Below are 27,276 nucleotides of genomic sequence, written 5' to 3'. Positions count from 1 at the left end.
CCGCTAGGCCGCTAGATCGCTTGATCGACTTCTTTGAAAAAAATGTTGAAAATCGTTTCAGAGTGATGATTGGTGCATATAAACAGCAAATATATCATATTGTTAGCAGAGCAGACATGTTTGCATGCTATAAAATAGAAAAATGTTTGATAAACTTTTTTGAAAAAATTGTTGAAAATCGCTTGAAATTGATATTTCGTGCACAAAAACATTTAATTTATCATTGTTTAGAAGAAAAAGCATATATTCCTACTTTGAAATAAGATACCATATTAGGCCGCTAGGCCGCTAGGCCGCTAGGCCGCTAACTTCACGCCGCTAGGCCGCTAGGCCGCTAGATCGCTTGATCGACTTCTTTGAAAAAAATGTTGAAAATCGTTTCAGAGTGATGATTGGTGCATATAAACAGCAAATATATCAGATTGTTAGCAGAGCAGACATGTTTGCATGCTATAAAATAGAAAAATGTTTGATAAACTTTTTTGAAAAAATTGTTGAAAATCGCTTGAAATTGATATTTCGTGCACAAAAACATTTAATTTATCATTGTTTAGAAGAAAAAGCATATATTCCTACTTTGAAATAAGATACCATATTAGGCCGCTAGGCCGCTAGGCCGCTAACTTCACGCCGCTAGGCCGCTAGGCCGCTAGATCGCTTGATCGACTTCTTTGAAAAAAATGTTGAAAATCGTTTCAGAGTGATGATTGGTGCATATAAACAGCAAATATATCAGATTGTTAGCAGAGCAGACATGTTTGCATGCTATAAAATAGAAAAATGTTTGATAAACTTTTTTGAAAAAATTGTTGAAAATCGCTTGAAATTGATATTTCGTGCACAAAAACATTTAATTTATCATTGTTTAGCAGAAAAAGCATATATTCCTACTTTGAAATAAGATACCATATTAGGCCGCTAGGCCGCTAGGCCGCTAACTTCACGCCGCTAGGCCGCTAGGCCGCTAGATCGCTTGATCGACTTCTTTGAAAAAAATGTTGAAAATCGTTTCAGAGTGATGATTGGTGCATATAAACAGCAAATATATCAGTTTGTTAGCAGAGCAGGCATGTTTGCATGCTATAAAATAGAAAAATGTTTGATAAACTTTTTTGAAAAAATTGTTGAAAATCGCTTGAAATTGATATTTCGTGCACAAAAGCATTCAATTTATCATTGTTTAGAAGAAAAAGCATATATTCCTACTTTGAAATAAGATACTATATTAGGCCGCTAGGCCGCTAGACCGCTAGGCCGCTAACTTCACGCCGCTAGGCCGCTAGGCCGCTAACTTCACGCCGCTAGGCCGCTAGGCCGCTAACTTCACGCCGCTAGGCCGCTAGGCCGCTAGGCCGCTAACTTCACGTACATGGCCAATTGTATAAAACGGGATAACTGGATAACTATCCTATTGTTTGCTTATGCAAGCAATTTAATTGGTGAACATTTATTATAAACATTTCCCAATCAATACATATTTCGACCAACTTTAACAAACAAAATAATAATTATTTGCTTTTTTTTACATTTTTTTCTTAATTGTAAAGCGATTTTGAACGGAAAGTATATGTGTTTTATCGTTGAGGTAACGACAAGGCAGACGAGGTTTTGAAGATCATACTAGGGAACCCAAACATGTTTGGTGGTGTCCTTGCCTGCATTCTCGACAATACAGTACCAGGTAAACCGTTCATGAACATGCATGCTCAAACCTTCTTTGTTGGAGTGTAACAACATATATCTTTGTAAGAAGTATGTTAATTTTGGAAAGCCAAAAGTTGCTTGGAACGATAAAGGCTTACTGAAATAATGTCAAAAGACATGCCGTGAACAGTTAAGCATTTGATACGCAACTGATCAGGTTCAATGGGCTAGTCATGAATGTGTATGCTTATTTGAAATCAATTTGGAATACATAGTCTGATAGATACAACGAAGAATGGAAACATGTTTAAATACACTGACCCTCTGTGCTTTTGTAGTTCGAGTGCGAACCATCAGAATCAAACTTCACTTGGTTTATTACCTTTGAGACTTAATTGTCAATAATTCAGTTTTCATTCATTACTTTATACAGGTTATGCAACACGTTTTACTTTATTTATAAACATGTTTTGCACACTGTAGGTACAGTAGAGGAGCGAGGTATCGCCGTATGGCAGAAAGTACAGGAGACAGGGACCGACAGCGGGTACGTGGAAGGCTATGACATCTATAACGTATGGCTGCCGAAAGCCGTTCGACGTTCACGTCTCGTTCGCTTTCTTCCGTTCCTGCAGAACCCTCACGACGGTCCCATTCCCCGTACACTGACGGACGAGCTGAGGGATGCTATTGGTTAGCTGACTTAAATTACACTTCTGTATTATTTGTTAAACAGATGAGGACATAACTGTATTGTTTCGCTGTTCATTTCTTCAAGAGCATACCTTGTGCCGCCCAAATCCGTGTGCACTTAGGTTATATCTGTTTTGGAAACATACTATCAGCGGGAACAGTGGCAATTATTCGTATACTTGTAGCAACGATTATGTAGAAGATACGCCACCCTTGTCCGAGGTTTAGTTACAAATAGTTATTTGCAAAAATGTATTTAACAAGATCTATTGCGTACTCAAATTTGCACCAGTGTCACTCGTTTTAATAATAACGAATACGAAGAATTACACATCTTAAAGCTTTATCAATTGTCATTTTGTTAACTTGTGTTATTCTCTGTTAAATATTTTACTTTCAGGGCCCGATTCGACGAAGCTGTAGAGAAACTTCCGTAATTCAAATACGAACTTCATTAAATACTCAAACTATGTATGTGGAATAGACGAAGAGAAAGGTGGCAGTGGTCGTCTTTCATGAAACTGTAAATGCTGTGACAAAAATATACGCTGAGTATAAAGTAAAAGTATGCTCATTTATAAGATGACTCCTAATTTTACATATAAAAGCGGAGAAAAGACTTTCAACACAACGTTCATGATTCTTGAAAATGAAACAACGCAATACCTCAAATAATGTATACCTGTTTCAAGTAGAACAGACTCGTATTATTGGTCGTATAAGAGCAATTTCAACGAAATTTAAGTATTTATTCTTTCGGTGTATGTGTGCTTTCAAAGGATCTTCGGTACAGAATGTAATTGTTTAAGACAATGCTCACGGACATACTGCTGATGTGCTGGTGTGGTGTCTCTTTTAATATTTATGCAAAAAGCTACATAAACAAGCTCAGTAGCAAACAGTTTAAACATAAACCCGGTTTAATGGCACTGGGTAAACGCCAAAGACATAGAAAATAAAATCACAAACAAGAAACATAGAAGAACAGCACAAAACTCCACAAACTCTTAATGTGACTTTTTTGTTATTCAATGATTGTTTTAACAGAACAAAGACACATATTGCTATAGGCATTCTTTTTGGAAAAGCCGAGTAAAAGTGAATTATTATTTTAATAAACAGGTGTATATGTATATATGACATATATTATATGTGCATGATATCTCACAAAGTTTACCATTACACTTATTATCACGCTTGTTATCCTGTTTTCTATTCAAATAAAATTGAATTGATCATTTTTATAGAGTGTTATGAATTTATCAAAGGATAATGAACAGGCACTGCGTACACGAATTCAACAAGGGATCTTATTCTAATCAATGTTTTAGCAAAGGGATTTTGCAACGAAAATTCATATATACATGTATATATTTGTATTTAAACTGTTGTTTTTGTTATTTTTCATGGGAGAAAGTATGTTAAACCAAGCTTGATCAATGTGATGCCCAATCGAAGTACTAAGCCTGGCCAGTCCAAAAGGATCGAAGAAATAGCCTGGTCAGTCCTCGTCGATTGAGGTACTGACCATCCCATTTAACCGAGGCTCTAAGCCTGACCAGCGCCGTTAATCGACGACCTACGACTGGCCAGCCCCATCAATCTACGCACTAAGCCTGACTAGCCCCTTAAATCGACGCACTAAGACTGGCTTGCCCATTCAATAGACGCACTTAGCCTGACTAGCCCCTTCAATCGACGCACTAAGACTGGCTAGCCCATTTAACCGACGCACTAAGACTGGCTAGCCCCTTCAATCGACGCACTAAGGCTGGCTAGCCCCTTCAATCGACGCACTAAGACTGGCTAGCCCATTTAACCGACGCACTTAGACTGGCTAGCCCCTTCAATCGACGCACTAAGCCTGACTAGCACCTTCAATCGACGCACTAAGACTGGCTAGCCCATTTAATCGACGCTCTAAGCCTGACTAGCCCATACAATCGACGCACTAAGCCTGACTAGCACCTTCAATCGACGCACTAATACTGGCTAGCCCCTTAAATCGACGCTCTAAGCCTGACTAGCACCTTCAATCGACGGACTAAGACTGGCTTGCCCCTTCAATCGACGCACTTATACTGGCTAACCCCTTCAATCGACGCTCTAAGCCTGACTAGCACCTTCAATCGACGCACTAAGACTGGCTAGCCCCTTCAATCGACGCACTAAGACTGGCTAGCCCCTTCAATCGACGCACTAAGCCTGACTAGCACCTTCAATCGACGCACTAAGACTGGCTAGCCCCTTCAATCGACGCACTAAGACTGGCTAGCCCATTTAATCGACGCACTAAGCCTGACTAGTCCCTTCAATCGACGCACTAAGACTGGCTAGCCCATTTAACGACGCTCAAAGCCTGACTAGCACCTTCAATCGACGCACTAAGACTGGCTAGCCCCTTCAATCGACGCTCTAAGCCTGACTAGCACCTTCAATCGACGCACTAAGACTGGCTAGCCCCTTCAATCGACGGACTAAGACTGGCTAGCCACTTCAATCGACGCACTTAGCCTGGCTAGTCCCTTTAACCGACGCACAAAGCCTGACAAGCCCCTTTGACCAATGCACCAAGACTGGCCAGCCCCTTTAACCGACGCACTAAGGCTGACCAGCCCCTCCAATTGAGGCACTTAGTCTGATCACCTCCTTCAGTTGAAGTACTAAGCACTAAGACTAACCAACCTGACGACATCCTTCAATCGACGCACTAAGCCCGACCAGCTCATTCAATTGAGGCACTAAGTCTGACCAGCCCCTTAAATTCAGGCACTAAGCCTGACCAGCTCCTTCAATTGAGGCACTAAGCCTGACCAGCTCCTTCGATTTAGGCACTAAGCCTGACTAGCCCTTTCAATTGAGGCCCTCGGTCTGGCCAGCTACTTCAATCAACGCACTAAGCCTGGTCAGTTCCTTCAATTGAGAGCCTGACGAGCCCCTTCGATCGACGCACTAAGCCTGGCCATCCCATTTAATTGAGGCACTAAGCCTGACCAGCTCCGTCATTTGAGGCAATTATTTTGACTAGCCCCTTCAATTGAGGCCTTAGTCTTACCAGCCACTTCAATTGAGACACTAAGCCTAACCAGCCCATTCAATTGATGCATTAAGCCTGACCAGCCCCTTTAATTAAAGCAATTAGTCTAACCAGCTTTTTCGATTGAGACACAAAGCCTGACCAGTCCCTTCAAATGAGGCACTAAACCTGACAAGCCCCTTTCAATCGAGGCAATAAATCTGGCCAGTTCCCGTCAATCAAGGCACAGATCCTGGTCAGTTCCCTTCAATTACGGCACTAAGCCTGGTGAGTCCCTGTCAATCGAGGCATAAAGCGTGGTCAGTCCCTGTAAACCTAGGCACTTAGCCTGGTCAGTCCTCGTCAATTGATGCTCTAAGCCCGGCCTGTCCCTGTCAATCGAGACACTAAGCCCCGTCATTCCCAGTCAATCGAGGCACTACGCCTGACCCATCTTTATCAATCGAGACACTAAGCCTGGCCAGTCCCTGTCAATTGAGGCACTAAGCCTGGTCAGTCCCTATCAATGGAGGCACTAAACCTGGCTAGTCACCGTCATTAGATTCACTCAGTCTGGGCAGTCCCTTTCAATAGATGCGCTAAGCCAAGTTAGTCCCTGTCAATGCAGGCACTAAGCCTCGCCAGTCCTCGTGAATCGAGGCAATAAGCATTCAATTGAGGCACTGAGCCTGACAAGCCCGTTCAATTGAGGCACTAAGCCTGACCAGTCTCCGTCAATGGAGGCACTAAGCTTGACCAGCCCCTTCAATTGAGGCACTTACCTGACCAGCCCCGTAAATGGAGGCTCTAAGTCTGGTAAGTCCCCCTCAATAAAGATACTTAGCCTGACCAGCCCCTTCAGTCGGCGAACTTAGCCTGACCAGCCTCTTTAATTGAGGCACTAAGTCTGACCAGCCTCTTCGTTTGAAGCTCTGAGCCTGGACAGTCACCGGCAATGGAGGCACTTAGCCTTGGCGGTCCCCGTCAATGGAGGCATTCAGTTTGGCCAATCCCCGTCAATGGACGCATAAAGCCTGGCCAGTTCCCTTCAATTGAGGCACTGAGACTGGTTAGTACCTGTCAATCGAGGCACTCAATTTAGCGACTCCCTGTCAATGGAGATACTAAGCCTGATCAGTACCTGTCAATCGAAGCATTAAGCGTGGTCAGTCCATGTAAACCTAGGCACTATGCAAGGTCAGTCCTCGTCTGTTGACGCTCTAAGCCTGGGCCTGTCCCTGTCGATCGAAGCACTAAGCCTCGTCAGTCCACGTCGATCGAGGCACTAAGCCTGACCAGTCTTTGTCAATCGTGGCACTAAGCCTGGTCAGTCCCCGTCCAATTGAGGCACTAAGCCTGGCTAGTCACCGTCAATTGAGGCACTAAGCCTGGTCAATCCCTGTCAATTGAGGCACTTAGCCTGGTCAGTCCCCGTCAATTGAGGCACTAAGCCTGGTCAATTTCCGTCAATTGAGGCACTTAGCCTGGTCAGTCCCCGTCAATTGAGGCACTAAGCCTTGTCAATTCCCGTCAATTGAGGCACTTAGCCTGGTCAGTCCCCGTCAATTGAGGCACTTAGCCTGGCTAGTCACCGTCAATTGAGGCACTAAGCCTGGTCAATCCCCGTCAATTGAGGCACTTAGCCTGGTCAGTCCCCGTCAATTGAGGCACTTAGCCTTGTCAATTCCCTATCATGGAGGCACTAAGCCTTGGCAGTCTCCGTCAATGTAGGCACGAAACCTGGCCAGTCCCCGGCAATTGAGGCAATATGCCTATCCATTCCCTTCAATTGAGGCACTAAGCCTGGTCAATCCCCGTCAATTGAGGCACTTAGCCTGGTCAATCCCCGTCAATTGAGGCACTAATCCTGGTCAATCCCCGTCAATTGAGGCACTAATCCTGGTCAATCCCCGTCAATTGAGGCACTAAACCTGGTCAGTCCCCGTCAATTGAGGCACTAAGCCTGGTTAGTCACCGTCAATTGAGGCACTAAGCCTGGTTAATTCACTTTCATGGAGGAACTAAGCCTTGGCAGTCTCCGTCAATTTAAGCACGAAACCTGGCCAGTCCCCGTCAATTGAGGCAATATGCCTATCCATTCCCCAACAATCGGTCCACTCAATCTGGCCAGTCCCCGTTAATTGAGGCACTTTGTCTGGTGAGTCCCTGTAAATCGAGGCTCTAAGCCTGGTCAGACCCTGTAACCGTGGCATTAAACTTGACCAGTCCCCGTGAATGGAGACACTATGTCTTCCCAATCCCCGAAAATCGAGCCACTTAATCTGGGCAGGTCCTGTTAATTGAGGCACTTTTCCTGGTGAGTCCCTGTAAGTCTAGGCACTCAACCTAGGTGGTCCCCTGTCATTTAACATACTTATCCTTGCCAGTCTACAAATTCGGTTTTATAGTATTATATCGGGTTTCATGTACCATCAAATCCCTACAAATGCTGTAATGCCGCATAGGGAATTTGGAGGGGTCGGCCAGAATGTCACCGAAGACAACAAAAAACAGACCCCAAATATACCACCACCTCTACAAATACCTCTCAGTGAAGTTGCCAATGAAGAAAAACTGGCTTTGGATAGTCATTTTGCTCAGTACAATGTTAATTGGTTCATCATGCAAAAGAGAACTTCATCATTAATCCACTTAATATGAGGCTTACTCATATTTTCATAGAATAAAAATGGCCTTACGATTACGATTCCCTGTCATCGATGAGTATTCTTGCCTTACAATGCGCATTCAATGATTTTCGAGTCCTAGCCGCTGGTGGATTGGTTGCCTCCCTTTTCAGTGCGCGTTGATAGCTTTTGATACCCTGTCGCTGGTGAGTAATAGGCCTTACGCTACACTGAGTAGTTAATAATCACTTGTGGATTGGTTGCCTCCGCTTAAATAGCGAGGTTATAGCTTCTGATTCCCTGTCGCTGATGGTTTGTAGCTCCCCCTTTCCACTGATAGCTAAGTGCCCCTTCTTTCAGTAAGCGTGAAATGTCTTTCGATTCCCTGCCACTGGTGAGTTAGTGGACCTCCCTTACAGTGAGCGTGAAATGGCTTTCGATTCCGTGTCACTGGTGAGTTAGTGGACCTCCCTTACAGTGAGCCTTAAATGGCTTTCGATTCCGTGTCACTGGTGAGTTAGTGGACCTCCCTTACAGTGAGCCTAAAATGGCTTTCGATTCCGTGTCACTGGTGAGTAAGTGGACCTCCCTTACAGTGAGCCTAAAATGTCTTACGATTCCCTGTCACTGGTTAATAAGTGGACCTGCCTTACAGTGAGCGTAAAATGTCTTTCGATTCCCTGTCACTGGTGAGTAAGTGGACCTCCCTTACAGTGACCGCTAGATGGATTTTGATTCCCTGTCACTTTTCATTATGTGGCGCTCTCTTACTGTTTCATAAGTGGCAGTTACTGATCGTACAGTGACACGTTAATGACATAAGCTTTTAATACAGAGGCATGTTTGAAATTATCGCTTCCTTAATACCTTTGGCTTGTCCTCTTAATGTATCAATCGCTTGTTTCAGCTGAAAATACATTAAAACTTGCATTATTGTTCTGATTTTTTATTGAAAAACTTTGCGCGAGTGAATATATACATATATAAATGGATGTTTTATAATTAGCCCTTGTATACTTATTTATCATATTAACGGTACAATGTGATAATGGTAATATTAGGCATAAGATAAGTTATTCATACGTTTTTAAGAGGCTACTTCAAGGATAATTTGTTTTGAATGATAAATTAAACATCGAATTAAAAATTGCGAAGTCTATACAGGGAAATGGGTTGCATAAAGCATGTTCTTGCCCAATCTCATGTATATTCATCTTTCAGTTTAGTATTTTTCTGTGTTTTTATATAAGCAATGTTGTTGTTTTTTTCAATTGGGATATGTATAAGAACAGAGGAGCCAGGTGTTTTAGCTGCCACAATTTGTGTTTGGAACCTTTTGCTTCGTATGCATGTGAAATTGTATTATAACATTATATCAATGATGTTTCGTGGTGTTGTGGTGGAAACCAGAGTACCTGGAAGAAACCCACTTGTCCGGCTGGGTGACCGCTAACCAAACTCTCATGCACCCTGGCTAGGAATTTAACCCGGGTGGCCTAGGTGAGATGCGAGTGCGCTGCCCACAAAGCTTACCTGGAAAAATATCAAAACATGCAAATCAGGATGTATATACAAATGTCAAATGTTCCTGGTGGTCTTCTGAATGTTGACATACATACAAACTCATTTATATTATTTTCACAGTGAATCGCGTTGGCATTCAACAACAAGCAAATCTTGCCACCTCTCTGCAGAATAGCACCATCGCCGTTGCCAACGGGAAGATGTCTATGCCCAAGATTAAATTAGCTAACACCATATCTATGTGTCAGCTGGTGGTATATCGCGGAGTGACGCGCGTGGCTCTCTTGGAGAAAAACTGCCACATCACTCTTGCGCACAATGGTCATAAATTGGCCCAGGGAGAGCATTACTGGATAAGCACATAGAGAGATTATTCTACCTTATATATCATGAGCGTAGGAGTGACAGTAGGGAAGACAACACCTGTGTTAGCGTACATCAGCATAATGATGTATTTAACTCTGCATGCTGATATAAGTAGTTTACGTGTGTACATCACAACTTATTTATTCATATGGCTTTTCGATTTGGATCCTATTTTTTCTTATTTTCGTAATTTTGGTATCAAACATTGCTAGTGTCCCTTAAATTTAACTAAAAAAGAGCATTTTTCACTTAGTTGATAATGTTCACTAAGGTGCGGCATCATTAGCAAAACATGTGTATGGTGCATTGTTGTCCCTTGTCTGTCAGAATCGCACAAACATACAAACTTGGTATAAACAATATTTATTTTAATATATTACACTAACAATTTCCAAATAATTACACACATTTAGAACATAATCCATGGTCACCCGGTGCTAGTTTAAAGTTTACGCGTTATATGTACACGTATTTCTGATTCAAAGTCACCATAACATATTTGTTATGGATAAACATAACGCCTCGGCCATTTTTATCGAAAACAACCTCGGATGTATGCCGGTACATCAGTTGAAGTAGTTCGTAAATTTTGAATCATATCACTATTTAAATGTAGTGTTTTAGAGTTGTATTAATTTTATTGATCTAAGTTTAAATTGATTACAAATGAATTATATAATTGCAAACATAATTAAGATTCCCAAGAGGTAAAATCATAAAGTTTAACTGAAAAATAAAATTACTACGCGATCTATTTGCAGCGGCCTTAAACGTACCACTTTTTAAGTCTGTAAACCGTCAAAATACATCCGAGGTTGTTTTCGATAAAAATGACCACCGAGTTCCGAATCAGCATTAAGATGGCATCAAATGAGAGAAAAACAAAACAGTATATGCATTTTGGCGCAAAAACCTTTTTTTACTTTCTTGCATATGCTTAATTTTGCACTTCTTTGGCCGAAAGCCAACAAGAAAGCAAAAAAAAAAAACACCATGTGATAAAAGGCAGTATGTGCATTGGATGAATGAAATCAATGTATTTGCAGGGTAAGTAGAAGACAGTTTCAATTCCGTATACAATTCATAGAGTTACATCAGTTTTGCAATAACCAAAAAGTGCAGGTTCAGAATTTTATTTTCATCTTTTTAAGTTTGCCGTCTCCCCTGAACAGTACCATTTCGACATTTACCAGTCATCATTCGGTGCCATCGATAATTAAGGTCGCTTCTGTCGTTGTAAGCCGCTTATACTGGTGTTAGGCCAATCCCATAAACATGTTGTGTACTGGCGAGTAGGGCATTCCTTTAAATTAATATTCATATTAAACCCTACCTTTTGTAAACTGTGACGTAAACAAATCATTATGAGTATGACATCACTGAGTAATTAATTAACAAACGTATTAGTAACTTAATACTTTTGTTTGTATTGTTGCTTATTTGCTGTCACAAAAACGTACCAACTTTGTTTTTCAAGCTACATGTAACGAGGAGAATGTCAATGTTCCAAGGAATTGCCACAATGCAAAAGTGTGTGTAAAGGACCAAAACATAATTTTTAAAAGTCAAGTTTTATGTAATAGTACGATAACATGAAACATTTTTTTAGCAATGGGTGTATGTTTACCCTTGCAAAATAGTTCACATCAAAACTAAATAATAGTATAAAAATGATTAAGAACGAGCGGAGTGAGCGTATGAGCCCTTCTTTATCATTAAGATTTTAATTCAGGTCACCTCACTGACTTGGAATGCAACCACATTGACTGACACATTGTCAACGCAAAATCTGACGCAGGGATTGTGAATCGGATAAGAAGCAGTGGACGGACCTTTAAATGCGAAAATTGAAATTCTAATTATTGAGCATACAACTTAATCTGCAATTTCATTAGCTGTAAATGTACGTTGTGTTCTAAATCATTTATGTTTGAATCTGTAGCAATCTTCAACACCTTTCAGAGAATAGCATATTTTACGAAATACACGACGGGTAATCATTGAATTATGATATTAATTCAGTGACTGTGATTTTGGGAATTGTTAATTTTCATGTTATGAAATCGGTACATTTTTTCACAATTCGTTTCCTACTAAATCACAATTCATGAGTATCACAACCTATTCATTGGCACCACAGCGTTAAAAAAACGAGCATAGTGCACCAAGTATAACAAATATAACAAAGTTCCAAGATTTGTAACGAGGCAAACATTTGTCAATAACAAAGGCACACACATGTAAAGAAATTGCTTAAACCTAAGGGTCGATAATAATTCCCACGAAAATTCAGATGTGTACGTTGTCAACACTTACCTCTAGAAAGTTATGCAAGTTCTAGACGATCAGATTTTAAATTTCATTCAACACTTTAACATTTAGAACAACTCATAGCCAATCCTATGTGGAACTATATTCTCCATTATTTTTAATTTACTCGTATAAACCTTAAAAATGAAAATAAGAAACCATACTCACTGTTTACATCCATATTCCACTCATTGGCACTAAAACGGAAGACGCGTTTGAGCATTTTCAACACATAACAAACTGTTATGGCTCCAATGATTGCCCTCCATGAATTGAGAATTCAACAAACAAGTCCAATCAAAATCAGACACCATTAAATACAACTTCTATGTACTTTGTAGTCAATTGACCAATTTGCACGCGAGATAACTTCTATTTCAAGTGCTTCACGACCCCAAACAACAGAAATGGGAAGAAAGATACACCTTAACATTAAACAATGTTAGAAAAAAATGTCACGTTTCTTATAAAAAAATCTGGCTGAGCGTGATGCACCAGTCAATTGTAACCACGCCCCCACCCAGGTCCGGGGTATACCAGGAACCGCGGAGGAAATGGGCCGTGTTTTACCTTCCATGGGGATTTTACCTAGGATAAGCTGGACCGAAAGTCAAAGTCCCCGATATTCCCCGGACCTGGGGGCCGTGGTTTCAATTGACTTTTGCACAACCACTGTGTATTCGGTAAAGAGGTAATATCCGGTGTACTGGATAAAAAACAACAACAATGCGAATCTTTTTCTCCCGGTATGTGTATTAAGATGATCCCTCGATGCTGTCTTATAATGCATTGCCACATTCACTAGAACCTGGGACCAATAGCTTTAATCCTACTCCCAGCTACAACTAAAAGGTTAAAATAGACTTAAAGTCGACAGAATAGCAAAAATAGAAGTGCATTAAATAAAGAGAGTTTCCTCTTAAGATAGAGACTCACCTCTAAATGTAGAGATTTGCCTCTAAATATAGAGACTCACATCTAAATATAGAGACTCAACTCTAAATAAAGAGACTCACCTCTATATATAGAAACTAATCTCTATATATTGAGACTTACCTCTTAAATAGAAATTCACCTTTAAATATAGAGATACACCTCTAAAAATGGAGACTCACCTCTAAATATAGCGATTCTTTTCTTATATTAACCTCCTAATATGGGGATCCACTTCTAAGTATATAGCCTCAGAGACTCACCTCTAAATATAGAGACTCACCTCTATATATAGAGACTCACCTCTAAATATAGAGACTCACCTCTAAATATAGAGATTCGACTCTAAATATAGAGACTCACCTCTAAATATAGAGATTCACCTCTAAGTATAGAGATTCGACTCTAAATATAGAGACTCACCTCTAAATATAGAGACTCACCTCTAAATATAGAGATTCACCTCTAAATGTAGAGATTTGCCTCTAAATATAGAGACTCACCTCTAAATATAGAGACTCACCTCTAAATATAGAGACTCACCTCTAAATATAGAGATTCGACTCGGAATATAATGATTCGCTTCTAAAACTAGAGATTCACCTTTTTGGGGGGTTTGCTTGAAATTTTATTTCACCGTCTATGAGTATTGTTTATCATCGGAATTTTAAAGGATTTCTAGAGTTTCAGGTTCGAGCAACATGTATGGCATCAGATAATATCATTCGGCACTCTTCTGGAACGATCAGACGTCGCCTTTGACACTAAATGCTCTCATGTGTACGAATCGCATGCCACGTTTGTCAGCGTTCAAAACCTTTGACCATTGCCTCTTTGTTGCGACCAGGCATCTTTGAAACAGTACGTAAATTGTCTCTGAAAACAACTACATAATCCTAGTTTGTAATTGTTTTGATGTGAAAATCATTCATTAAAATACGTTACAGTGAGTAGGTCCATTTTAGCTTTGATGTATACAGCTTTAAATGCAGAGCCTGCAGCTTTAAAGACGATATCTTATTTTGACTAGAATGGCAAAGCGAAAACGCAAGATAACACGCATCAGTCATGTCAAGTATGGAAATAGGAAGCGCTATTTAAATGCTAATTTAAACTCGCATACGAAAGATGTACACTTATGCATATCCTTACGATTAATAAGATCTTCTCGTTTACAAATTTCAATACAAGTGAGCGTTAAGATAGGTATTATGATTACAAGTTACTGAACCAAAGAAGGATCTTCTTTAAAATAGACACGCGCTAAGACATATTTTGTAGCGTTCAGTAATAATATCAAAATGGCGTCGGAGTTCACTGTTGTGGATTACGTTGTTTTCGCAGCAACAATTCTGATATCATTGTCGATAGGAATTTTATTTGCTGTCTTAGACAGGCGAAGGAAGACAAACACACCTGAGGATTACTTCCTCGCCGGACGGAAGTCGCCCACTGTTCCTGTGATGCTGTCGTTCATTGTCACCTTCCAATCCTCGGTCATGTACCTTGGCTTTCCCGCGGAAGGATACGTTAATGGAATGATGTACGGTTTCTACGGACTAGCAAAACTCATAACACTGTTATTCACGGCTTACTTTATTGTGCCAGTGTTTCATCCCTTGAAACTGACAACAGTTTACCAATATCTTAACCTTCGATATGGCAACAACGCTCTGCGAATCCTTGCTATGGTGTTCGGTTCGGTATTCCAAGTGTTCTATTTTGGGACGGTAACGTACGGGACTTGTATTGCGTTGGAGGTAGTCATGGGAGTACCTTACTGGGCCACCATAGTTATATATACCGGTGTGACGACGTTATACACATCAATTGGTGGCATCAAAGCTGTCATTTGGACAGACGTTTTCCAGTTTGTAGTCATGTGCGCTGGGTTTGTTGCTGTGATGGCGAAGACGTCGTATGAAGTTGGAGGAATGTCAAACATAGTTGAACACGCCGGAGACCGTTTCACTCACACGGACTTTCGATTTGATCCGAGAATAAGATTTTCGTTCTGGAACGTAACTTTTGGGTCTTTGACCTTGTCCCTGTATTACAGTTACACACAGTCTGCGATGCAAAGGGTTTTTGCCACACCGACTACGAAGACCGCGAGGAGAATGTATCTTTTGAGTGTCCCTCTATATTCTTTTTTGCAGGTACTTCCCGTAATTGAGGGCGTGTTTATATTTGCGTACTACGCTTACAAACGTTGTGATATCTATGGAAATGGAACTGTCAAGAATGTAAACGAAATCCTACCATATGCGATCACTGACATATTTCAAAATATGCCTGGACTACCTGGACTTTTTATTTCGGCATTATCTAGTGCAGCGTTCAGTACCCTCTCCTCATGTCTAAGCAGTTTATCTGCTATCGTGTACGAAGACATAATAAAGGTATACAACCCGCAGATAGACCCTAGTACATCGACTACTATTTCACGCTTTGTTACTGTAGGATTCGGAGCGGTCGGCATGGGTGTTTCGTTTCTAATTACCTCGCTTCCTGGAAGTGTCATCTCTTTATTCCAAAGCACGATGGCATGCATGGATGGACCAACTTGCGCCATATTTTTGCTGTCTGCAATGTTCCACAGGGCTACAACAAAGGGTGTTCTGACCGGAGCGTTGTGTGGAGCAGCAGTAGCTCTGTGGCTGAATATTGGGAAGCTTCTTAGCGGCCTACCATCCGACCCTAAATTACCTAATGGACCTATGGACAACTGCTCCATTGCTTTCACCACGCCGTTCTTTGGCAACATGTCACTGTCGCTAAACGATTCGTTTACAACACTTTCGCCATCTACAAATAATTCTGAAGTCGAGCTGTCAGCTTTGGACGAAATATATCGTACCTCATTTATCCTATTTTCACTGATTGGCTTTCTAGTAGCGTTAGTTGTTGGGGTCATTGTAAGTCTGTTCACTTCACCTCCGCAAGACTTCGACAAGCGTTGTTTGTTTTCCTTTCGGAAACACATCGTTGAAGAACTATTTGGTGGCAATACTGAAAAGGTAGAACTGGTTACGATGCAAGACTTGAAAACAGAATAATAATGATAACTGTGTGTAGCATTACATTAGCCGTACATTATCTGCTTTTTAAAGTGTATATTACGAACACACGTCATGTTGACGTCCTGTATCACGTCAAGTTCGGTGTGTTGATATGAACGTTTTCAACTGGATAAGACGTGATATTGTTAGTCAGAAAAGCCACCTGTAAAATTAAGCATTTAACACGCTCATTCGCCTTCTTGCTTTTATTATTGAGTTTAATACGTGTTCAGCGCAGTAAAAGTGCTTAAAGGCCTAGGTTAAGCCTTCCCCCCCCCCCGCCCAAAAAATATGTATAGTACACAACCTCTGTTTATTGATCTTAATCTACTTGTCTTGATCCCTCTTATCAGATATCCGATCAGAGTATCTTGCTGTGCAGTTTTAGAAGTTTTATTATGGAAATGGACCCTTAATGGCCCTGAGCCAATAACGGATACACAGGAAATTAGCCTCTACTGTGACACCAGTGCAATTAACGGGAGAAACACCGCAGAGAATTATCATGTCAAACATTCCTTAAACTAGCCCTTGAAGAGTTTAAAGAAATCCAACAAGTTGTTTAATAGTATGAAGTACTGCCGAAAACTGGCAATTATGTCAGAGAAAACGAATCAACCGAGGCTCGAAATTTTAAACATATGAGGTTGACGTGTTAGGTTATTGTACTGTTTGGCGCACTTCTTTTCTATTACCTGTCCCTTGTTTTAAGAATGGACTGCAACATAGTTCAACATGGACAGTCATTGTTCAGACAATAACAGTGAAAACAGCGTTACACCACACCACACGATACATCAGAAGTTGAGTATGAGCAGATCAATGGATTGCAGGGGCGAAGTGTTGTCTTAAAATGCGTTGTTTTCCCCAATTATTTCTTACCGTTTATGCTATGATTTGAAGTTGATATTACACAAGTACCTCCGTCTATATTGCGTTATTTCCAGTTCTAAGATAATCACATATTCGCAGACTTTTTCAATGACCAAATACTTCAGTTCAGCATACAGTTTGGAAATGGCTGTTTCTCTGTTAAAAGCGCACAATATAGGATATAGGATGCTGCTGTTTTTTTTGTTTTGTTAGATGCATTTCATGTTGAACTTATGTTACTTAATTGATTAAAACCAAAAAAATACATGATTTAGGTACAGAATAAAAAATATTTACCTTTATATCGCTCATTTTTTTTTATCTGTACCTAAATATTATATGCCTTTTTGTTTAGAGCAGCAGTGTAAAATACAAAAACAACAACAACATAACCATAGAGCAACAACAGTAAATGTCAAGAAATAACAATGTTTGTATTTCCAAAGCAGAAGCCAGGTAAACGTGGCGGTTGATCTAAGGTTCCATGTACAATACAACTACATGTCGAATTGTAGCCAGGTAGCGTGTGGGTTGACCTATGGTTACAGGTACAGCTGCATGTCGGGCATGTAGCCAGGTAGCGTGTGGGTTGACCTATGGTTACAGGTACAGTTGCATGTCGAGCATGTAGCCAGGTAGCGTGTGGGTTGGCCTATGGTTTCAGGTACAGCTGCATGTCGAGCATGTAGCCAGGTAGCGTGTCAGTTGACCTATGGTTACAGGTACAGCTGCATGTCGAGCATGTAGTCAGGTAGCGAGTGGGTTGACCTATGGTTAACGGTGCAGCTGCATGTCGAGCATGTAGCCAGGTAGCGTGTGGGTTGACCTGTGGGCTGACCTATGGTTAAAGGTACAGCTGCATGTCGAGCATGTAGCCAGGTAGCGTGTGGGTTGACCTATGGTTAAAGGTGCAGCTGCATGTCGGGCATGTAGCCAGGTAGCGTGTGGGTTGACCTATGGTTACAGGTACAGCTGCATGTCGAGCATGTAGCCAGGTAGCGTGTGGGTTGACCTATGGTAACAGGTACAGCTGCATGTCGAGCATGTAGCCAGGTAGCGTGTGGGTAGACCTATGGTTACAGGTACAGCTGCATGTCGAGCATGTAGCCAGGTAGCGTGTGGGTTGACCTATGGTTACAGGTACAGCTGCATGTCGAGCATGTAGCCAGGTAGCGTGTCAGTTGACCTATGGTTACAGGTACAGCTGCATGTCGAGCATGTAGCCAGGTAGCGTGTGGGTTGACCTATGGTAACAGGTACAGCTGCATGTCGAGCATGTAGCCAGGTAGCGTGTGGGTAGACCTATGGTTACAGGTACAGCTGCATGTCGAGCATGTAGCCAGGTAGCGTGTGGGTTGACCTATGGTTAAAGGTGCAGCTGCATGTCGAGCATGTAGCCAGGTAAACGTGTGTGTTGACCTAGGGGTACAGGTGCAATACAGCTATATTTGGAACATTTAGCCAGGTATACGTGCTTGTTTTACTAGGTTAACCAGCAAAGTATAGCTATATAACGAATATGTGGTCACATGTTTATCTAGAGTTACAGGTATGAAATAGATGCATGTCAAATAATTAGCGATGTATACATGATTGTATCGGCATAGGGTTACAGGTACAATACTGTTAGATGTAACCAAGTGTACGTGTGTGTTGACCTAGAGTTACAGCTACATGTCAAAGCTGAAGCCATTATATTGTGCGTTGCTCTATGGTAACAGGTACGATACAGCTACATGTCAAAGCTGCAGCCATGATATAGTGTGTTGCTCTATGGTAACAGGTACGATACAGCTACATGTCTAACCCTAATCTTTTAAGGGTATATAAAACATTATTCTAAATAAAATAAACTGAGCCAAAATTTTCTTAGAATCGTGGTTATATAACTGAAGATATTAATGACGTCCAAATGTATATTGCACAAAATTATTTACTTTTTGGGTAAAATTATAGTTTTTGAAAAGTTTATTGTTTGAAAGTGCTCCAAAATTACATTTAGGTGCCTGATTTCGTTTATTGTTACAGTTTGACGTTAGCACGCTGTGTTGTGCTTGATATGCAAACACCTGCTTTATAAAAATGGAACTGCATGGCGAATGCTTCTTTGCAATGGTTATATTGTTGATATGAATAATTCGCACCTCTAATTTATATAAATTATGTGCAGTGTCGACGTGAAATTGAATGACCCTCGTATGATCCCCTCTATTCAATAATAAAATGGTTTTAGTGTATAGCTCAGCGCAAAAACTATTTTAAGTGTCGACTTACATTAGCACTTATAATATAATTGTCAATTGCTAGAAAAAAAGTAGTCAAATTATTCATAAAAAACAAAATGAAGCACCTTCTGTCTAATTTTGAATACATGTTTTATGAACAGACAGACAGACAGACATAGTTGTTTATTGTCGTAAACATGTAAATAACAGTTTCTTGACAAAACATGATGTGTAGATAAACAATTATTATGGTCACAATGATACATGGCAAAATAAGAAGGAAAAGCGAAAAAATAAGAATTAACACAGATAAAACATAATGATGAACCATTAGTTTCTTATTGTGAAGACTCAATAAGTTTGTTCACCTCACACACATCATTCAAATGTTTAATATCTGGCATTATAAAACATGAGAAAATTTCACATTCAAGTTTCATGTAAACATTGTGGTATCAATATGTGACGTCGTCTGCGAAAATGCGCCTTGGAGAGGCAAACGTGGCATGTTCATTTTTGCAGACATTGTACATCATCGCCTATCAGCGCTTTTTTCGATTCTATATTTGAAAATACCCTCCAATTTACATTTTATACCCTGTTAAAAGATGCATTTTATAATCCAATTGCATTTATTTATCTGGTATTTGATTACATGGAAATGCCTCCACATTACGCAATTATCGCGGGAGATAACGTAACGAATATTATTTCTTCCATGCTTTACGATGAAATATGGGGTTTAACAGTGAAATAACAACAGTGAAAATATCAATATGATATTTTCACTGCAAAATAAGGAGAGAAAATATCAACTTTCAGAACTACTTTTAAATTCCTTTGTTGATACATGTACTTGCCTTGATCAAAACAGAACATTGGACTTCAGTAAATTATGTAAAAAAATGTTAAAAAAAAGAAAGAAATATTTTATAAATTTAAATAAATATATAATTGGAAATTAACAACTTACCATTTATTACCGGTTATCCGTTTATCAACCATTATACTGATCTTTGAAGCTGAATGTTCGAACATTTGCTTTCATACCAAACAAATTACAGACAAAAACAACTGTTCGAACATAAATAAAATTTTATATCCTCGTTCAAATGTATTTTGAACTGTTAACCGTTTGTAGTTAGTAAAATGAGCTTCCTGGAGAATTCACACAATTTACAGATAGATCCGATATTTTTTACCCCACCCACACCTCAAAATGTGTCAACAAACTAGCGTGGCATTTAATCTTTATCTGGAAAACAAACATTTTAAATCGAAACAGACTGGTCTCTGACAGTAAGATGACTGAATATTAACTTACTATAAAAACGCGCGTACATGCAGTCTTAAACTAAGAAGAATGGTTAAAATCCAATGAGTATCCACATTTGTTTTGCTAACACATTTGACCTTCCAAATTTTCATTCTTTAAACGGCGTAGTAATTTGGTTTTGTATTCATGCCCATCTTAAAATAAAAAGTGTTTTCATTATTTTTTGGAACTTATGTGCACTAATAATACTTCATTGTTTACTGTTCATAAAGCTTTGCAATAAAAAAACAAGCGAATATTAAGCTATAAGAATGAATAGCAGAGAACTTTTTCTCAGCAAACCGAGAGTAGAAAAGTTGACAGCTATAACTATGCATGAGGGGCGCCCCACGGGTAGCGGCCTATAGCCCACCCTTTTCAAAAACGGGGGTAATTCAGAAATAAATAAAAAACAAATAAAACTCCGAAAATAAGCATAAAAGAAACAGAAAATTTGTTTATTTCAGTGTAAGATCGTATTTTATTTCACTCGTGATCATAAAAAAATACATTTTCACTCGTGGCTTCGCCACTCGTGAAAATATGTTTTTCTATGACACTCGTGAAATAAAATACGATCTTACACTGAAATAAACAAATATCCTCTAGATTTTTGGTAAAAATATATCTATTTTAACATGATTCTGTTAACCTTCTGTAAACCTTCGGTCAATGCGAAGTAAGTCAAACGGTGGTGAGCTCATTTTCACATGTTTGATCCCTCTAACGTTTTTCCAAGCAGATCGGATTTCTGGGCGATCTATTGGTGATTACATAATTCAACTCAATTCAACACTTAATGGCCTCCAATAATGAAGATATAGAGAAATAAAGTAAAACAATAAAGAAACACATAGAAAAGGAATTAATAAATAAACAGACACATAACGTGTAGGATAAGTCTAAGGAATAAAATAAGAAAAAAAAAGATGAAAAATTTATAAAATTACCGCTGGTTTGTATTGTGCCACCCTAGTATCGAGTATACCAAACAGTACGCCCAATGTTATTTGAATTGTTTTTTCGCTTGTACCCAATCGGTACATCATTTGATGGAGGTAATATTTCGTGTCCATTGTAGTGTACATCGGGCTCACATTTATAACTGTTCGAAATTGTAAAATCAGAGTTATTATCCTGGTTAAGTAAGAACCATTTCGCTTGAGCAATGACAGATGTGCTCGTACATAGTGTTAATGAATGCGTGGCGACATCGATATTACAAACGTCATTTATATGTGACATGCATGTATTTGGGACGCAATTCCTTGCAGACGTATTGTTTCTAGATGAAACTAACTTTTAACCTAGACTCCTCGGTGCGTCCTATCTTACCACTGTTAAATGAAGTAGAAAACCTTATTTTACCAAATTATTATATTAGTTAATTTACCACTGAGGTAAAAGCTACTTATAAATAAGTATATGCTTGGATATCTATGTACCTGACCGATACGCAAAATATATACACACTTGTGATAAATGCATCACGATGCTTTTGATTTTAATTAAGGAATGAATTGCGGGGTTGATGTCATTATCGGGGTATGAACGCAGTTGGGTTGGTCAATGTGTGTGGAGTCCGAAGGACTCCACGCGTACTTTGACCAACCCAATTGCGTTCATATCCCCGATAATGATATCAACCCCGCAATTCATTCCTTATATTTACACCAATAGTTCATTATTTCATTCAAGAATTGTTAAAAAAATACTTCATTTCATTTAAGAAAACTTTTCAGTAATCCGTTCTTACCCATTCTGTAAATAGAACGACCCGACTATAACCGGAAACATTTTTTTCAAATGACGTCACAATAACGCGGGAAAAGATCAACCACTTGAAATCACTTTAAAACGTAAAATTTAAACACTTCTGGTACCAATATATTTAAAATATAATAAACTAACACTTTTAAAAATGTTGATCTATATTTTACGGGACCTGCAGACACAATACAACCAATAACAAGATCAATAGCTTTCATGTATATTGTTATGCAATGAATTACGATACGAACATATCCGAAGATGTTGCGTTCATCGATTGATGAACGCAATTGCCGAAAGGCAGTTCATTTAAGGAATGGAAGTTGAGGTGTAAATATTATTGTGTAACGTTTTAATTGATAATATGAATACCGTTATAATTTGTATATAGCATGTTTATCTCCAAGCATGGGGAAGAAACAAGAGAAATCTTAGGCGGATTTGAATCATGTGCCATTATGTTTTCTATTGCATTTCATTAATGCCAAACGTAAAGTACTTATTATCTTACCCTTTAGATAAATAAACAAAGAAACATTATATTAAGGTGCCAACTAGCGGCGTATTTTATTTCATATATAATAATAATTCAAAGCATTCACATATGCACTTATGCACATTTTGTTCATGACACAATTCTGGGCTTAAAATACTAACTATTTTTGTGCTTCACAAAATTGAATTCATGACAAGGGTATTTAGAAACACCCTTCGTTATGTACATTATGTTCATAGATCCTTGGGTATAAACAACATTGTTAACAGTCTGGTTTGATATTGTACAGTATGTCCATTCGTTGGTATAAACAGTATTGTTAATATTCTGATTTGATATACACATGCCTTTTACCACAGAACTGTGAAGTTACGATATTTCACAAATATCAATTAGAAAATTAAAATAATGCTATTAAATTGATTTGTCTAAAAAAGTTCACTTCTAGTTTGACCTCCGTAGTTGTACAACTGACACTGTTTCTCCTTTTTATTTGAGGGTAATGGCACTAGTGTTTTGCTTTGTATATTATGCTTGTGCCTCAGCAGTAAGTTATACAACCATTTCCGATTATTTTGAGACGACCCTCTTTTTGACAGCAACAATATGTTACAGATGTTGAGTGCCCGGTAAGTGATGGAGTTCAGTTTTTCATTTCAACAGAAGATCTACATTCGCCTGCAAAGTTACAATGTATATAAACGGAGAAACCCAAGCTGAAAATTATATAATTTCTGATTAAGTTTACAAGTATGTCCCTTATCAATTTCATAGTTTTATAATGTTTGCCATTACGAACAAAGCATTCACAACGTTCTCATGTTTTCTTTGATAAACACCGCTAGTTTAATGCATTTTTTATTGTGTGTGTTGTTTGTGGTTGTCTGTGTTGTGGTTCTGTGTTCTGGCATTGGCCTGGTACTATCGAACGCGGTATTTATTTCGTCTACTGGAGTTGATTAAAAATCTTATTATCGGAGTGCTGAAAAAGGTAAACATGCTAACTGCATACTAAAATTATTTATAAATGCAAAATGTTTCGATAAAACAGAAAGAGAGCATGTTGCTCGTGTACTGAATCGCCTCTCTATAACCTGAAATGGTCGTCAAAGTTTTACAAATGCAGTTCACAACTTTACTAAGGGAAGTATAATAGTAAACGTTTAATACCACTAAATCATCGCCTAATTCAAATGTGTACATTATACAAAGTTGGCAATATGTTATTTGCTGGACATGTCAGGGCATTAGGGTAAAACAAAGGCTTGTATGTACAGTTGATTTTTTATTTCGTTATACCAAGTAAGGAACATAACAAATAAATTAAACAAATAAAACAATATGGCTTTTAATTGTTTTGATCATGCGCATGTTATCACGGAAATGCTATCAGGATCAACATGCCACAACGTCACTCCCACAACCAAAAAATAGTGTAATGTTTCTGACCTTCGATAGATACATAAATTAATACAACATATCTACAACCGACATGAATACAGCAAATACAACCACAAATTATTGAACAAATGAAAGTCTGCGCCTATTGTTTCTTCGCTTGTACTCAATCGGTACATCATTGGATGGTGGTAATATTTCGTGTCCATGGTAGTGCACATCCGGCTCACATGTATCACTGTTCGAAGTTGTAAAGTCAAAGTCGTGAGCCAGGTTAAGAATGAACCATTTCGCTTGTGTCATCGCCAGCTTTTTCCCTGGACATAAAGACCCGAATGCAAGAAGTGGATTTTTGACTTCCCGACCATTTTTGCAGAATTTCGCATCGATGAATCTGTCATATTTGAATTCCTGAAAGTAAAAAGTATGGGTTTTTATTCATGTTTTTACAATAAATTTAGTGTGTTAAGCAATGTATCAAAACTTTGAGATGTTGTGGTTAAGTTTTTTGTAAAAGAACATAGAAATACAATATCAAAACTGCAGTTAAAATATTATTTCAGGATAAAACCTTTTTTAATTCAAAATTAATTCTTTACAATAATGCTTAGTCTCATAATGGCATCAACCATTGAACTGTTCTTACCAATGGATTTTCGAAGATTTCGGGATCCTTATGTATGGCAGGTGGGTACATAGCTACTCGATCTCCAGCTCTCAGACTGTACTTTTCGCCATCTTCCGTCTCGAACACTGTGTCATTTGTCACTGCTCGGACCATGAAGACACCGCTAGTGTATCGAATGGTCTCGTTCAGGATGCTATCTGTAAATGAACACAAAATGACAATAGAAATAATGTGTCTGTTTGACTGAGCATGATACTTTACTATCATGACATGTATTGACGTAAGTAATGCGCTGAAACAAGTTTAATAGGTCAGTTCAAATCATTTAAATAGTTATAATGACCAAGAAATATTTAACGCAATGAAACACTTACTCAGTACTAGCATCGAGTCCAGATCTTGCATGGTGATGCCAATTTCTTCATCAGATCCACACAATTCCACATTGGCTTCGATTGTTTCATCTATTTCGTTTTTGAGTGCTTCCAATGCTTCTGGGTATTTTGTCAGATAGTATATTAACCAGAAAGCTACCCTGAATGTATTGTAGTTGACATGAAGAAACACTAAATTGTGTCCAATTATATCCGATTCTGTTTGACCATTTGCTTTCATAAACTGGGTTGAGTATTTAATGTATTCGGAGACATCATCTCTGTTTAAAATGTCATCTGAGCATGGCATTTGAGCAAGAACATCTAAAGCTTTACCAGCTTTAGGAAACAATTTAATCGGTAGCCCAAGCCACAAAAAGTTAAAGTATTTGTGGAACAAATCAAAATTTCGGTACACATTGCTCGGTTCAAATACATCGCCTTTGGCTTCCTTGCCAAATATTGTCCTAAAGATCGCTCTAAACATGGTTTTTGAACCGAACGATCTCAGTCCATCTGTACACCAATCGTCTTCGCTTACATTCGAGTCAAAGCTGTCATCAAATGCTTCAGTTAAGTTCTTCGCGAAAGAATGCATATTGGCAAACATGAGTTGTCCTTTAACTTTCTTAGAGGCCTCTTTGATCATTTTCTTAGAGTCACATAATTGGAAATTGAATACATTGTTGTTGACCTGCTTCTGAATGGCCTCGAAATCAAAGCTCTTCTCCTTGCACATCCTCTCGTATGAGTGTGGGTCATTGACGATTGTTAAATGTTGATTCAACAAGCGAATGGTGAACACTTTTCCAAAGCGTTCCGTTGATTTATGGATGAAGTTTACGGCATTCTCAGCAAAATCTTTACCGTTTCCCCATAGGAAATGTCCAGGTACAATGAAAGGTTCACCGTTTTTTCTGAAAACAGAAATATTCATATAAATTTCCTTTCATCTTATACCATATTTGTATGCGCTTAAAAAAATTGGTGCATTTATTAGTGCGGAGGAATTAATACACTTAAAAGGAGTTCCACATTGATCATTGCTTCCGAAGCATAATAATAATAATAATAATAATAATAATAATAATAATAATAATAATAATAATAATAATAATAATAATAAAAATAAATAAAAAAATAATAACAATCATCATCATTATCATAATAATAATAATAATAATAATAATAATAATAATAATAATAATAATAATAATAATATGCATTTAACAAGGAGACTTAATACGCAAATCCAGATAATTGAAATTTATTTTACCTTTTTCTTGCGAAAAGTTTGATGTATGCTGCAACCAAAATCACGGCCAACACCGCCAAATAAATTGAAACCGCAACCATTTTCTTTCTGAAAAAGACAAACAAAAGAGTTTAATGATGTTGCATTAAATTGCAGACACATTGCAATCAGTGTGCGATAAAATAACAAAAGCAAGTTACAGATGCGCTTGCCTGTCTAGCACTTACCTTCAAAAGTTAATAAAGTGTGCAGAGATGTCCTTTTTAACGCTGTCTTCTAAAGTGCAATATACTTCAGCGCGTTCTTTGCTTTTAAATCTTAATCGGCTGATATCGCAGGTATTTTGTGTAATGTGGAAGAACTGACTTGCTTTATATACGAAATATCTGCTGACTGTTTACAGAAGGCGGGGCTTGCGCATGAAACAATCATATACTATCGATATGATTTAATTAAAACATCTTTAGGTATGTTAACGCAGACCTCTTGCGTATGCTCTCCAGGCGATATTATGACGGGCGTATTTGATAGAAAAAAATACTGACTTAAATCTTGACTACATAGTTGACGCAAATAACTGTTAAACGTGCTGAACCACCTGCTTGATTTTATTACTGGACTAAATACGTACTTAAGGCAGTTAAAGTACTTAAGAAAATCGAGAAATTTCCTACCAGTTGTTTAAAATCCATAAAAGAACGGATTAAATGCCGTTACCTGTTTCCATATTTAAAGAAAAAGAATTAAACGACGTATGAATATTTTTA

General features: G+C 38.7%; 3 protein-coding genes across 8 annotated transcripts in view; 2 read left to right on the top strand and 1 right to left on the bottom strand.

Moving 5' to 3' along the window:
* LOC128211608 (solute carrier family 23 member 2-like) overlaps window positions 1-3,579 on the top strand; it is a 40,332-nt gene extending 36,753 nt beyond the window's left edge. For 5 of the 6 annotated variants that reach the window (XM_052916594.1, XM_052916596.1, XM_052916597.1 and 2 more), the window contains 3 exons: window positions 1,586-1,681; window positions 2,128-2,337; window positions 2,738-3,579. In XM_052916594.1, coding sequence (XP_052772554.1) covers window positions 1,586-1,681; window positions 2,128-2,337; window positions 2,738-2,760 — 329 coding nt within the window. In that variant the 3' untranslated portion in view covers window positions 2,761-3,579. Of the gene's footprint in view, window positions 1-1,585; window positions 1,682-2,127; window positions 2,338-2,737 lie in introns of those variants that run through there. The other variant, XM_052916599.1, reaches the window with a different exon arrangement.
* A 10,637-nt stretch (window positions 3,580-14,216) lies between these two features.
* On the top strand, window positions 14,217-17,410 carry LOC128211147 (sodium-coupled monocarboxylate transporter 1-like). Its single transcript, XM_052915592.1, has one exon. The coding sequence runs from the start codon at window positions 14,415-14,417 to the stop codon at window positions 16,170-16,172; it is 1,758 nt and encodes a 585-aa protein (XP_052771552.1). The 5' UTR covers window positions 14,217-14,414; the 3' UTR covers window positions 16,173-17,410.
* A 6,792-nt stretch (window positions 17,411-24,202) lies between these two features.
* Window positions 24,203-26,610, bottom strand: LOC128212428 (cytochrome P450 7A1-like). Its single transcript, XM_052917889.1, has 4 exons — window positions 26,531-26,610; window positions 25,255-26,171; window positions 24,899-25,077; window positions 24,203-24,663 (listed from the first exon to the last, which is right to left on the bottom strand). The coding sequence occupies exons 1-4, from the start codon at window positions 26,608-26,610 to the stop codon at window positions 24,373-24,375; spliced, it is 1,467 nt and encodes a 488-aa protein (XP_052773849.1). The 3' UTR covers window positions 24,203-24,372.
* Between the last annotated feature and the right edge of the window lie 666 nt (window positions 26,611-27,276).

This window comes from Mya arenaria, chromosome 12, assembly GCF_026914265.1.
Source record: "Mya arenaria isolate MELC-2E11 chromosome 12, ASM2691426v1".
NCBI lineage: Eukaryota > Metazoa > Mollusca > Bivalvia > Myida > Myidae > Mya > Mya arenaria.
This window is presented reverse-complemented; position numbering and strand designations above follow the sequence as displayed.